At 41.8% G+C, this 15,391-nt stretch overlaps 1 protein-coding gene across 6 annotated transcripts in view; it reads left to right on the top strand.

The window, feature by feature from the left end:
- Positions 1 to 15,391, top strand: part of NEK8 (NIMA related kinase 8) — a 234,362-nt gene that overhangs the window by 6,834 nt on the left and 212,137 nt on the right. For all 6 annotated transcript variants that reach the window (XR_012881570.1, XR_012881571.1, XM_075854281.1 and 3 more), the window contains exons 3-4: positions 1,509 to 1,741; positions 10,779 to 10,910. Coding sequence is in view for 4 of the 6 variants with exons in the window: in XM_075854281.1 (XP_075710396.1) it covers positions 1,509 to 1,741; positions 10,779 to 10,910 (365 nt within the window). In the remaining 2 variants the exon portion in view is untranslated. The remainder of the gene's footprint in view (positions 1 to 1,508; positions 1,742 to 10,778; positions 10,911 to 15,391) is intronic.

Below are 15,391 nucleotides of genomic sequence, written 5' to 3' on the forward strand. Positions count from 1 at the left end.
TAGTCTTGTAATTACAGCTCGGTATAAATGATGTTCTTGCCACATACACTTGTTACTGTAACCAATAAAAGCCTAAAATTTTACTGACTGGATTATAACTTCAATTTCCACCAATGTTTAATTAAGAAAGTGTATTTAATGGAAACACAATAGGAAAAACTTCCTAGCACTGTAATGATCCTAACTATCTGGCCCACCACATTGCCAGTTGAAGTCATATGTCGTCACTTCACTATTGTAATGGGAGACCCAGGAACCAAGGTGTGGCAAAACTGCTGCTGATTGGAGTCGGCATTCGAGATGAACAAAATAAAATTAGTCGATACAATTGGAATAATTTGTTTCAGCTGATAAATATCCAATATCTATGCCCACTTTATGACAGCAGGAGGCGATGGAGGATCCCGGTGATCGGCGGGACAAGAGTGGTGCCAAATTTTAAACATAAGTATATTAGAAAGATTTTTGCATTGGAACGTTTTGTGCCTATAGAAAGTGATTGATTTTTATGGGTCAGAAAGAAACACCATTTAAGCTGGTCATAGACTTTAAAAACATTTTGGTGAGGTCTGTCTGCGATCTAAAGTGTAAGGGGACAATCCGACTGTACTTCAAGATGTCAGAGGCATGTTGGATTTTTAAACATGCACGATCCTCTCCTCTCCTGACAGAGATGTCTGGAAATGACGTATACTACTCTTCATATGCCAGTTAAGATGCATACTCTTCTAGTCTGTCATATGTATATGTTAAATTATCAACATATTCTACCAAAATGTATCTGACCCTGCCGACAAATATTTTTCTTCAACCCCTGGATAGTACTGACTCGGACAATTTGATATTGAACTAAAACAAAAAGAAAAAGACACGGCGCCACATAGTGCAGACAAGTGGGGTAATGTGGGAGAGCAAGAAGCAATTCGTGCTCACCTTGTAAATGTGAATACTGGCAGGTATTACACTTGTAATATGGAGGCACACTGTGTCACAAGGAAAAAAGCTGCTGCCCAGTCCCATACGCAACGACCATAAGGAGTTGCCGATAATGATTGGGGAAATAAAGGGAAAGGAGGGACCACAATGGCGCTGCTAATGATATAATGAACCAAGGTTCATGTTTAATGAAAGATAAAATTGATATGAAAGTGCTACGCGTTTCATCGCCGGATCGGCATCTTCATCAGGCTTGCCTTTTTTTCCCCAATTTGATATTGAAGGTGAGAGAAGGACCGACGTGGTTATATGTTGTCATATCAAAATGGTGACACTACTTGAAATAAATTAAAAGACTAAAAACAAAAAACTTACTTTGTCCAATCTAAAAATACAAAAAGTGGATAGTCCAAAGTATGTTTAAAGCAGAGATTCCTGACAATGAGGCTATTAATAAGAAATATCAGTATCCCGTCCAGTTTTGTAGGTCAGTGTAGTCATGTTTTTTTTCTGATGGTTTTGAGGTTATGTTTTGGCATATTGAGCATTTATGATTGTTCTTTTTTATGTAGGTGGCACATTAGCTGAATACATCCAGAAGCGCTGTAATTCACTGTTGGATGAAGATACTATTTTACATTTCTTTGTCCAAATCCTCCTTGCGCTGCATCATGTGCACAACAAACTCATCCTTCACCGAGACTTGAAAACACAAAACATCTTACTGGACAAACATCAGATGATTGTAAAGATTGGCGACTTTGGAATCTCAAAAATTCTCAGTAGTAAGAGTAAAGCCTACACCGTGAGTAGACAAAAGACTACTGTGAATCATCCAGTTTATTGTCAAGCAAAGGCAAACCAACAATGTAAATATTCAATAGTATAAGTACTGTAAAATGATAACAATCTGGCCACCAAATAATATAAGGTAGAAAGGTCCTGCAAGTATATGAATGAAGAAAATACTGAAGAACACCCACGCCTTTTATGCTCTGTCTTCTCCCTGCCTCACCAAGAGAATCGCGGTTAACTGGCTGGACCTGTGACAGGAAGATAGTGGACACCCATTGTGCTCCCCAAAATCAGTGCCATAATTTCCTGGCAATCCAGCATCGGGAGTATATTCGTCCAATGCTGTATTACCAGGAATTCACAACCAGCTCAGGTACTCGGCCAGGCTACATCATCTGCATATTTCTAGTGCATAGTGTTTGAAAAGGCAGTTTTTATTAACTTGGCTTTAAAGGGATTTTCGAACCCCTTAAAATAGCCCACAACATCCTCCAAATGGGTAAAATTAGAAACAGTAATATACTATTTGTATTTCTGCGCTGCTTTTACATCTTCAGCGCAACGATGTGTCATATACAACATGTGACTGCAGCAGCCAATCACTGTCAGCAGCGGTGACCTATGGTCCATAGTGACGTGTACATTCTCAGCGCAATGGGGTTTCGTACACAATATGTGACTGCAGCAGCCCATTGCTGGCTACAGTGGTGACGGGCCGTCCATATTGATGTCACTGCTGCAGCCGGCAATTGGCGGCCACAGTCACAATATATGTATCACATGTCATCATGCGATATTGGGAACAGTGCAGGATGAAAACAATAAGGGCTCATTCAGACGAGCGTTGTTAAAACTCGTCAGAGTTGAGTCAGTGAATACCTAACAATTTTGCATCAGTGTACGTCAATGTTTTCTGCGATTGCCTTCAGTTTGTCAGTTTTTTTATGTCCAGGGGGCATCAGTGTGTGCCATCCGTTTTTCACATTAGTGAAAAATGTCCTCAATTGTTCGAACTCGCTGAAAACACCCCCCTTGATGATCACATGACAGCCGAAACGCTATTTTCTATTGCTTATAGCACTGAGCGCATTGTGAGATTTTTCTTGTGCATATTTTTGGCTTCTGACCATGTCTTATATTCAGGACCACACTGCTCTAGCTCCGCTTTCTGGTTTCACTTCTCAAGTTCTCCAGGCAACCATTTGTGAAAAACGTGAAGTAATGGATGGCATCCGTGTGGCGTCAGTTTTTCACACAGACCCATTGACTTTTATGTGCCATTACTGCATGAAAATCAGACAAAGATAGAGCATGTTGCAATTTTCTCATTACGAGTGGATGGTCAGTGATAGAAACTGTTGCCTAAATTGAGTTAAGTATAATAGGTCATTGTTTAGTCTGGGTGCTGTCCGTTCTACACTCGGCAATACCCAGACATGGAAATTGTTAGTCAGAATGAGCCCTAAGTATGTAACTTATTGATATTGTATTCTTTGTAGGCGGTTCACACGTTGCGGACAATTTCATTTTTGTGCTACAATTTTCATGAAAATTTCAGTAAAGAAACACAAACTGACCACAACTTGTGAACACAGAGCTTTAATATATGTAGCTTCTAAAACAAGCTGCTAATATCACCAACACCAGTGGCGTAACTACCGCGGTAGCAGCAGTAGCGGCTGCTACAGGGCCCGGGGCTTGAGGGGGCCCGTGCCGACAGCCGACACGCCCTCCCAAATGCCCGGTGGCGCCGCTAGCAGCCGTTATGGCTGCTACAGGGGTAGCACCGCTACTGTGGGGCCCGCGCCACCGAGCCTTACACAGGCACTCTCATGCCTGTAGGTGTCGCTAGCACCGGAGGGGGCCCCGGTGCTAGCGGCAGCCAAATACATGTATTAGCACTGAATGGCCGGGCATGTTCCGTGCCTGACCATCCAGTGCCTTACAATGACACTGATTGGCTAGCGGCGCGATGACATCATCGCGCCGCTTCTATGCTTGGAAGGTGCTGATTGGCGGGGCAAGTCATTCTGCCCCGCCAATCAGCGTCATTGAAGGACGCTCATTCAGCTCCTGCAGACATGCTCAGAAGAGAGCATGTCTGCATCGCCAGTGAACATCGTGGGAACCGGAGAATGTGAGTATGTCAACTTTATATATTTTTTTCCTCATAAAAATGTGAATGGCATTATCTATAGTGGGGGGGGTCGTCTTTATGTGGGCTATTATATATAGGGGGGTCTATATGTGGGGCAGTAGCTACAGGGGGGTCTATATGTGGGGCAGTAGCTACAGGGGGGTCTATATGTGGGGGTGTGGGCCACTATATACAGGGGGGTCTATATGTGGGCCACTATATACAGGGGGGGGTCTATATGTGGGGCACTAGCTACAGGGGAGGTCTGTATGTGGGGATGTGGGCCACTATCTACAGGGGGGTCTATATGTGGGGCAGTATATGTGAGACACTATACAGGGGTGGGCTATATGTAGAGCACTATCTATAGGGGAGCTATTTTTTAGGGTACTTTCTATAGGGGTGGGCTATGTGTGGGACACTATATACAGGGGTGGGTTACCTGTGGGGCACTAGCAACAGGGTGGCTATATGTAGTGCACAATCTACAGGGGTGGGCTATATGTGGGACAATATCTACAGAGGTGGGCTATACGTGGAGCACTAACTATAGGGGAAGCTATATGTAGGGCAGCACGGTGGCTCAGTGGTTAGCACTATTGCCTTGCAGCTCTGGAGTCCATATGTGGGCACTATCTACAGGGGCTTCTATGTAGGTCACTATCTACAGGGGGCACTATCTACAGGGGGCACGGTGTGTGTGTGTGTGTGTGTGTGTGTGACAGTTATATTTAGAGGTGTTGAGAATTTTAACTTTGTTTATAGGTGCAGAAATGTTTTAAAAGTGAGAAGCTGAAGACATCTAAACGGAAAACTGCAGAAATGGGTCATGGCCGGGAGAAATCCATCATAGATGTCTGGACCGGAGGGAGAAGAAAAGAACTAGAATCTGAGACGTCACCGGTGAGTCACTTAATGTAAATGTTTATTCTGCCTCTAATCAGTATTGTAGTCACTGTATGATCTGCAGCGAGATGATGGGTGGTATGATTTTTTTTTGTGAAACCGCATCTCCCAGCATATCCTTATCATTGTTTCGGCCATGCTGGGAGCTGTAGTTTTACGCCGTACAAACCTATGCGCAGTGGCGTAACTACCGCTATAGCAGCCGTAGCGACTTCTACGGGGCCTGCAGCATGAGGGGGCCCGTGCCACCCGCCGGCACGGCCCCTCCCATGGCCGCAGGCTCCGCTAGCAGCCGCTATGGCTGCTACAGCGCGACGCCACTGAAGGGGTTGTTCCTACAAAAGACATGCATCCCCTAACCACAGGATAGGGGATACATGTGGGATCGCTGGGACGCCCAGCGATGAGGAGAACGGGGGACCGAAAGTCCCCCCTAAGTTCTCCATGACAAACCTCGGACTTCCGTAGTCTGTCTGCAGCTCCATGGAAATGACTTGCGCACCGGTCGTGCTTGTGCGCATGCGTGACCAGCGCTCCTTTCATTTTTATTGAACTGCGCAGACGCCGGAAGTCCGAGGTTAGTCATGGAGAACTTCGGGGGACTTTCGGTCCCCCGTTCTCCTTATCGCTGCCAGCGATCACACATGTATCCCCTATCCTGTGGATAGGGGATGCATGTCTTTTGTAGGACAAACTATAGGCCATTTTTTTTTTTGGGGGGGGTCTGTATGGCAGAGGGGGCTGTATGGCGTTATCTACAGAGGGGGTCTGTATTGCGTAATCTACAGAGGGGGCTGTATGGCGTTATCTACAGAGGGGGTCTGTATGGCGTTATCTACAGAGGGGGCTGTATGGCGTTATCTACAGGGGGCTGTGTATGGTGCTATCTATAGGGGGGCGCTGTGTGGTGGAATCTAGGGAGGCACTATCTACAAGGGGGGGGGGGTTGTGTGATACCCAGCAGAGGGGGGGGGGCCCAGTCAAAAGTTTGCTATGGGGCCCAGTCTTTCCTAGTTACGCCCCTGACCAACACATACTGTATCTTAATGTTTCTGAAGGTTCTCAGATATTTGAGATAAAGTAGTGATCAGAGCAACTCTTTATCTGTCCTTCTATTCCGATCCTGCAATTGCTCATAACAGGGAGCAATAGCATAATCACATATAGCAGCACAGATTATATCGCCACCAGCACATGCATCAATAGTTCCAAATTATCTATCATTTGTAGATTCAATAGCCCTTAAATGAATTAACTTGAACTTGGCTTTTCTTTTGTAGTTTTTTGTTTTTTTTAGGATTTTTTTTTAAGAGACCTCAAAGGTAATTTACTACCAGCTGACCATGGAGGATCACGGGGAACTTCACTTTCAACAACCTTTCTTTTTGCCGGCCTTGCACATTCATGTATAGATGCCCACATTACCACATTTGGAATGAATGTAGATTGGGGCTCCATGCCCAGATTGGAAGGTTAAAAACATTGCATAAAATATCATTATGGTGTCAATTTAGGCATCACATTCTAAATATAGAATTTTTCTTTTTCCACTAAAATTTGCTGAGTCCTCTTTTTGCGCTATATTAATCTGACCATTCATGTGCAGTACTGAAACATAAGCGCCAAGCAGCTGCTCTAAAGTCCAGTTTTACTGCACATTAAAATAATTTTCTGACTAAATACTCTTTTTGAATATATCCAGAACAAACAGATTCTGGTCCCGTCTTTAGTTGATAGGAAATTATGCATTGGTGTTCTACCAACACTGAAAGGATTATGACACCTCACATAGTCTCTCTCTGGACTTCGATCCCATTGATTTCAGTGGATAGCGAAACTGAATAGAATGTTCGAACTATTACATAAAAAACAGCTGCAATTTTATTAAGTTCTTAGCATTTTTTTTATGTTGTTTCTACATCTGTGTCTAGTGATTTTTTCATTAATGTCCTTTTGTGCAGGCGGTTTTTTCCAGCCATTTTTGAAGGTATATTGAAAAGCCTATTAAAGTTTATGGAGAAAATTGGGAGAAAAAACACCCATATCTTCAGCATGTTGTGTTGTATGAGATTAGTGCCACAGTGCCACACCGATCCGCGGGTTAGGTTCAGTATTGCAGTTCACCCTTATTCTCAGACACGGGCCATGAACAATACGGGTGTTATTTCTTCCGCCATATTTTAATCTGATAAAACGTGTCGATCCTTTGATCACTGGGACACAGGCTGCTGCTAGAGGTGTCTGACAGTAAAATAACCATGCACACTTGCCCAACTTCATTTCCTAAGAAACTATCACCTTTTCACTCTTGTTTTTACAACTTTGAAGATACTAATAAAAATATTTCTTAAAAGATTCATTCCCAGATCACTTAACTTGGGGTGTATATTTTAAAGCAGGTAGGACTGATTGTTTGCAAATGTGTATCCAGAATAAATGTTCTTAGTCTTCTTGCTAAAAAAATATCCCCTACACCCCTCCATCAGCCACATTTCCATAGTTTTGGTCCAGAATGTGTAACATGTTTTAGCATGGAGTATGTTAGGAATTTTATAGGGATTTGGAGCACTCCGTGTGGTCATTTATAGAACTATTCATATTCATTTATAGGGCCCATTTTATTAATATTAATATTGTAGATCCTGCTGTGGCGTCTACAACTTCCGTGTTGAGTAGTGGAGGTGAATAGGTTTGTTGGCTCAGCCTGGAATGTAGCGTGAGTGACATGAAATGTATCTCCACCTGCAAGATATACCTAGACATTGTCTTCATATGTCATGTCAGACTGCGGTATACTGTATACCGCTCCTTTACTGGTAACTTGATACGTACCTTCTCCTTGACATCAGTTTCCTTTTATACCATTTAGCTTGTTATTTCTAAACATGCTGCATATTTTTAGTATGATTTGTCTCTCTACAACTCTTAAATATCCATTTCTGGAATTTTTCATGGTTTCACCCAATACTGAAGAAAAGTAATACTGCTGGGATGCATGATTGTCAGTTGCAAACTTAAAGGCTATGTAAACCTTTGCACACACTTTATTTTTATTTTTTAAATAAAACAATGTATCTTGGTAATTTATACAACTTTTTAATTGGTTTTTATTAAAACTATTTTTCACTTTTTCAGATACAGCCTCTATGTAGTATCATGGATACAGGGCAGCTGTATCTTGCGCTTAAAGCCGAATCCGTCAGATCAATGGGACTGACGGCTTCTGAAACCCACAGGGTCCAACTGTTATCGATCTCACCTAAGTTCATGAAGACAGATACTATTTACCAGCAGTGCAGGAGAGCACAGCCTCTGTCGTCTTCTATGCATATTGATACAATGATGCACTGCAATGATTTTGTGAATGTGGTCATAAAAAAATTGTGACAACCTGTGAAGTAATGGTAATCGATTACTTATTTTCTTCAGTGTAGGCTGCTTGGCCATCTGTTTCTTCAGGGGCTGAGGCTGCCCTTCTGTCCCCCATGCTTCGCACTACAGCTCCGCTTGCATGGCCGTTGTGTATAAGCACCAGGAAGTCCATATACTGAGTGCTAATTTCCATTAAAGCTATAAACTGCAAAAGCTAACCCATTAGTAAGAAAAAAGATCAGGTAACATAAAGACGGAATCCCAGAGATCCAGTTTATTATTACCAAATTAATATTTTACTGTCTAAATTTAAAGAATCATCAAAGACGGAACCGATGTCATGATTGACCTCGCTTGATGTAATTTGTGTGGTTTATGTATGGCTGTGTTTCTCCTGCTATTACTGTCATTTGTCATTAATAGGTCACTGTATATAGAGCAAGTCTGCTATATTTATCTGCCCACTATTCTGAATCCGTAGTGTTTTTCGTACCTTGCTCCCGAAGTCAGAAGCTGTCCAAAACTCCACACTGATAAATACAGATGCAGATGCTTCTTTATAAATGTTCACAGTTGTGAGTGGGACACAATTTACAGATTAATATAAAGATTCTTCAGGGCTAGAAAATTCCCCTGCCTGGTGACCTAGTGGTTATAAAATGAAAAATAAAGGAGGTGATTTATTAACTTTCCTATGTTCGTTTTCTGGCGTAGAAAAGTCACAAACGGCACAAAAGACGCAATTTGCAGCAAAAAGTACCTTTCTAAAAAATTGGCAGAGCTTAGTAGAAGTGGAGAGTCACAAATTTAATATAAGTTACACCAGAAGGTGGGAAAAATTACAGCGCAAATCTACACCTGCTCATAGCTAGTGTAGATTTGACTCCCTGGCGCACAGACGGCCAGAGATGCGCCTCTTAATAAATTTGGCACATTTTACTCCAGTGATCTGCCTATTAAAGTATAACTAAACTTTCCAAAAACTTCTGACATGTCATAGTGAGATGTCAGAAGTTTTGATCGGTGGGGGTCCGAGCATACAACAGCCCCATAGACTTTCTATTGAGCCCATACACCACTTGATTGGCTTTCCGAGAAAAGCTGATCAGAAACCAAGCGGCTCAGTGCTCACTCGAGCGCTTCTGTTGCTTCATTTTAGCGATCGGTGGGGGTCTCAGTGCTCGGACCCCCACCGATCAAAACTCATGTCACTATGACATGTCAGAAGTTTTTCGAAAGTTTAGTTACCCTTTTAAGACCTGCGTATGAAATTCCAGTTTTAATAAATCTCCCCCAAAATGTTTTGTGCAAAGACAATTTAGCATAAACATGTGGCCTCTGGTGACGTATAGATCAGTGCGACGTAATGTACATCGATCATGTGACCACTACACCAGAGCTGACGCTATGAGCAGTACTATAAATATTGTATGATCAGGAGCGGATTGGAAAGGTTGTGGTCACATTTGAAAACACTTGTCGTGGTAGTCTGTGCCACATGTACCTGTCTCTTTCCTATTTCGATTTGGGCGGGGGCCTCAAGAGTACTGTTCATCAAAGTCGGTAAAATGACCATGATGCTAAAACTAAGAGTGTATCTCAGGCCTATGCTAAGAGAAGTAGTCTTAAAAATTGTAAGCGTTCACTACCATGAGAACTATAACTAAGCTTCGCTGTAGGGGATTTTTATATACAAATATTTTGGGTACTGCAAATATGGATGTAATGATCTTAGTTTTTAATATTTTTGCTAGAACTACCTTTTCGTGTTTTCCAATCATCTGTTTTTGCCATCAAATACTGAATAATACTATTGGACTGTGGGAGAATAGGGAGAGGCAAAATATTGAGGCACATGACATGAGTGACCCTGCCGTGCTATGGGACAGTCATCTGTGGGATGATTTGGAATGTCAACTACAACCCGATAGTTTCCCCATGTCACTACCGGGAGAGATTGGGATGTATTGATTTTACAACAGTTCCTTCTGTACACAGACACATGGCAGAAGCGGAAGAGCCTTATTACAAAAGCCTATGGCTAGAGCTTCACGGCCATTGCACAATTTTGGGGGAAAAAGTCATGCAAAAATAGCAAGAATTAGAGACTTTTTTTCCCCATAGGAAAACATTGAGGTTGTGCGATCAAAAATCATGCCCTAGCGTAAAGTAATGGTGAGAAGGCTTGGACATTTCTGGTATTCTTATAGCATTAGTTAGGCAGAGCAGGCAGGGGGGGGGGACATGCTTAAACTGGGGGCGGAGCTATGACAACTTTTCCTTAATTTTCATATTACTTTAAATTAGAGTTCTAGTTCTTTAAATAATGGTTTAAATAGCTTCTTGGTATATACCATAATGAATTAGGTTGTGTGGATAGTCAAACTCTACCTGTCAGTTGTATTGACAATTCAGTCCTAGTTAGTCCTTTTTATTACATTAACAAAGCTGCTTATGTCATTATTTCATTTATCGTTCCAATTGAAATATGTTCTGCAATGATAGAACTGTCTATTGTCTAATATTTGAAGATTATACATAGGATCCATTGATACGTCTTCTGTGGTGATAGTGAGAATTTTTATTGTTTTTGTATGGGGAAATAATCCTATTTATTGTGTGTATTTCCCAGGTTGTCGGAACCCCCTGTTATATCTCTCCAGAACTGTGTGAAGGAAAACCCTATAACCAGAAAAGTGACATTTGGGCTCTTGGCTGTGTCCTCTACGAACTTGCCAGCCTTAAGAGGGCATTTGAAGCTGCGGTAAGAATTACATTGACTAATAATGCAGAACCCTTGAATTCCGCCTTCATGAAATTCTCGCAACTAAAAGGATCAATGGCGTATGTATGAGTAGTGAATTGCCATTTCAATAAATTCTATTTATTTCAGCACGGATTCTCCAAATATGGATATTCTCCAGATAGTACATGCTTGATGCCTGGCTTTTAACTTTATTTTTAATACAGTGAAATTCCTTTCACTTGACATCTGATAATAATAATCCATCACAGACACACAACTCAGAAACTCAATATAATGTGGAATTTTTCATGACCAGGAGCAGAAGATTAATCAAAGAGAGGAGAACCATTTAGGAAATTCCTCTGATTAAAAATAAAGTTTTATGTAACCATTTTTGGCATTTTATGTTGGCCTTATAGTTGGGTTTAATAGACAATTCTATGACCATCCAATAGTCCAGAGTGTTTGATAATCTGGCACCTATCCCATTCATGATGGATAAAAGGAATCGTGGTATTAGAGAACAACTTTTATAGCAATATCCTCATTTACATGCATTAGCGGATATGCTCTATTTGCCTGTACTGGGCCAGTAGCTACATTATTCCGAAATCCCAGATCTGCCAGTCCACATAGACTAATATCTTCATTCTAATTTTACTGCCTGACTACATGCTGACATAGACGGCTGCTGGGGGTTAGTGGCCATGTTAATCTTTAAAACGAAGGAACTTGTACTGTAGTGCCGTAAAGCGCACTGGCCCCACACTTTGTATCTGCACAATGACATGAAAATCCACAACTTAAGCCCATTAACTTGAATAGAATAGGCCAAATTGGATTTCTCCATGCTCCATTTGTTCGAGGGATAGGTTCACATCTGCGCCAGGGCTCCGTTCCAACGTAACGTCAGAGCTTTCCGTCGGAATGGAGCCCTGACTGACACAAACGGAAACCATAGGTTTCCGTTTCCATCAACATTGATTTTCAATGGTGACGGATCCGGTGCTAACGGTTTCCGTTTCTCCCAGTTGTGCTGGGGTTTCGTTGTTTTCCCGGAATCAATAGCATAGTTACGCTATTGATTCCTTCAAAACGACGGAACCCCTGCACAACTGAGAGAAACGGAAACCGTTAGTACCGGATCTGTCACCATTGAAATCAATGGTGATGAAAACGGAAATCTTTGCTTTCCGTTTGTGTCAGTCAGGGTCCCAATCCGACGGAAAGCTCCGACAGAACTTCGGAACGCGACCCTGGTGCAGATGTGAACGAAGCCTTAGTCGGCCCCCTATGATCAAGTCATTGAATTTCTTAGAGATATGTCATCACTTTTTATAGTGGGAAACCCCTTTAATCCCTGAAACTGCCAGTTCAGTCAGGTCTGAAAGCTGATCTGTCACTATTTTATTAATTCCTTATCTCCTAACTAATCTAATAGGCGCTATGATGCTGATAACTACAGTGTGATTTAAAAAAAATATATATATATCAAATTATTATTTGCAAAGTTATTAGCATTTTTCTAAATATGCTAATTTGGCTCTAATAGCCAAATAGCAGGTGACTCTTTCTTTTCACTCTGGGTGGTGTAATGTTTTCTATATGACGTTGTCCAATCAGCATACAGCTTCTCCCCCTTCCCTGCCCAGCAAAACAACGTGATTACAGCTTCCATTCCCGATTGTGTATTCAACTGGTGATATCTCAGGTTGTTTCACAGCTAGAACTGCGATCCTGGTGTCATATGAAAGACTAGAATCTCATCTTTCATATGCCACCAGAAGCACTATGTAGTCAACAGCCCGAGATGTGGCTATTTTAAGGGATCCCCTTCCCTCCAGCCTTAGTCTCTAACACTGTGTGAAACAGCTTTGTCACGATCTGTGGGTATGTGGACCCACTGGGCCATACCGCCGTAGCGGTATAGCAGCTGGCCAAACAGGGTAAAAAGTCAATGTCTATTGTTCGGATAAAGGTACCTGTGGCAATTCAGACAGTAGCGATGGTTTAGGCTCGGATAGAAATCGGGCAGCAGGCAGACAACAGGTGCGGAGAAACATCACGGGTGTATTAGGCGACACAACACGACTCCAACTCCGTATAGCACGGTAGCACGGGAAACAGGATACAGGTAGCAGGAACGGGAACATTGGAACTGGAAAACACTCAAGGAACCATTAGCAAGACAGACACGGGTAGATACAAACACGCTCAGGCAATGCAGGGAGGGGCAGAGCCCTTCTTATAGTCCAGGGTGATCTGGCCGCATGTGCAGACATCTCTGGAGAGAAGGGCGTCAGGATGGGAGGAGTTTGTGGTCAGTGACCACGGACGTTACAAGCTTCATGCTGATCGGACAGTCTCAGAGGCTGTGATGTAGCTCCACTTCAGGAGAATCGCTGCTGTTACCTCCCAGTTGTCTAATAAAGGCTCATTTGCATATTTAGAAAAAAAGCTCATCACTTCTAAAATAATAAAAGTTTTGGGACACAATTTTCCCTAGCATTATCAGTTTGACAGCGCCTATTAGATTAGCTAGAAGATAAGGCATTACTAAACTAGTGACAGATCCTCTTTAAACAAAACTTATCTGTTAAAACACTGTTAGTGCCTGTTCACATCAGCGTTGGGTTTCCGTTCAGGGGTTCCGTCGGAGGTTTCCGTCGTGGAACCCCGCAACGGAAAGTGAAACGGAAACCTTAGCTTCCGTTTGCATCACCATTGATATCAATGGTGACGGAAACATTGCTAATGGTTTCCGTTTGTCACCGTTCCGGCAGGTTTCCGTTTTTTTTAACGGAACCAATAGCGCAGTCGACGCTACCAACGGAACCCCTGAACGGAAAGCAAACGCTGATGTGATACGGCCCTAAGTATATCATGATATTGGTATTACAGCATTTTCCTAATGTTAAATGAAAAAGTGGTGTAACACTTTAAATGTACTGGAGAAGATGAAGAAGATTCCAGCTTTTTTTGTTTTCTCATTTCTCATTTGGTTCTTAGGAGGCAACTTCACTACACCAGTTTTGATAAACCCCCTACAAAATGTGTTTTTTTTTAATGTTGGATATTTTAATAAAACAATTGTATAGAAAATTAAGAAACAGCCTGACACCACACTGCGGCTTTGTGGTTTGGTCACAATTCCTGATTTAGATCTATTTGAACTCTCAAACCTTACTCTGATTTATTTTATTTTTTTTGCATCTTACATGAAACTAAAACTACAAGGATTGTGTGATAGTTTCATGTTAATGTAGCCAAACAACCCTGTGGCATAATTGTTTTTAAACACAGGAAATGCCTTACCTGGGAACAGCCACATACCTGATGTCTGAGCCTTTTCCCCCAAATAATTATTTTTTTTTTATTAGAGAAATGGTATCATTTAACTTTTCAGAATGTTTATTTTTGTGTTTTTTGTCATGTCCGACTAATTATGTTTGGCTAATCTAGTAATTGTAATTGCTCCTTCTTAATATATTGTAAAAAACATATTTTTTAAATAAAGAAAAATGTTACATATATATAAAAGAGCTAGGAGAACATAAATACTACTATGCTAAGCCAAGCAATTGCCATGACGTCACCATTAGGGTATGTTCACACGGCAGCGTCCGTAACGGCTGAAATTACGGGGCTGTTTTCAGGAGAAATCAGCTCCGTAATTTCAGCCGTCATGGCATGTTGAGGTGCATATTCGCTGCGTCCATTACGGACGTAAATGGAGCTGTTTTTCCATGGAGTCCATGGAAAACGGCTCCATTTACGTCTGAAGAAGTGACAGGCACTTCTTTGACGCAGGCGTATTTTTTACGCACCGCCTTTTGACAGCGGGGCGTAAAAAAAATTAGCGTGTGCACAGAACATCGTAAGACCCATTCTAATGAATGGGCAGATGTTTGCCAACGCTATCGACCCGCATTTTCGGACGTAAATCGAGGTGTAAAACGCCCGAATTACGTCCGTAAATAAGCCGTGTGAACATACCCTTAGCATGGACACAAGTTAGTAAACCATTTTTGTTGGGATGCAGACTTGTACATGCATATTATAGTGTGCCTGATTATTTTCAACGACAGGTTATTATACTGGACATTTATTATATAAGGCTATCAAATCCATTAAAAAATGCTCATGGTGGGCTCATGGGCCCATCAACAAATTGGTAGTGTCCAGGATGTGGGCTTTTCTAGTCGCTGTTCTACCCAAGTGCTACCTTTTGGATGATCTCCTTTACTTGTGGTTGCTACTAGTCCCTGTTGACAGCCATTGTTCTCCATGAATGAGCTGTTGTTCACATGAAGATTAGTGCCACAATGCACACTAATACAGCCAATCTGTGCATTAGGGTTTCTAAGCAACCTGCCCAGGATCTTTAATTATTTATATATATATATATATATATATATATATATATATACACTGCTCAACATTGAATTTGCAACACCAACAAGGAAAAGCTCTGGAATTGTGGAAATCACAGGATCAAG

Source organism: Rhinoderma darwinii, chromosome 2, assembly GCF_050947455.1.
Source record: "Rhinoderma darwinii isolate aRhiDar2 chromosome 2, aRhiDar2.hap1, whole genome shotgun sequence".
NCBI classification, from domain to species: domain Eukaryota; kingdom Metazoa; phylum Chordata; class Amphibia; order Anura; family Rhinodermatidae; genus Rhinoderma; species Rhinoderma darwinii.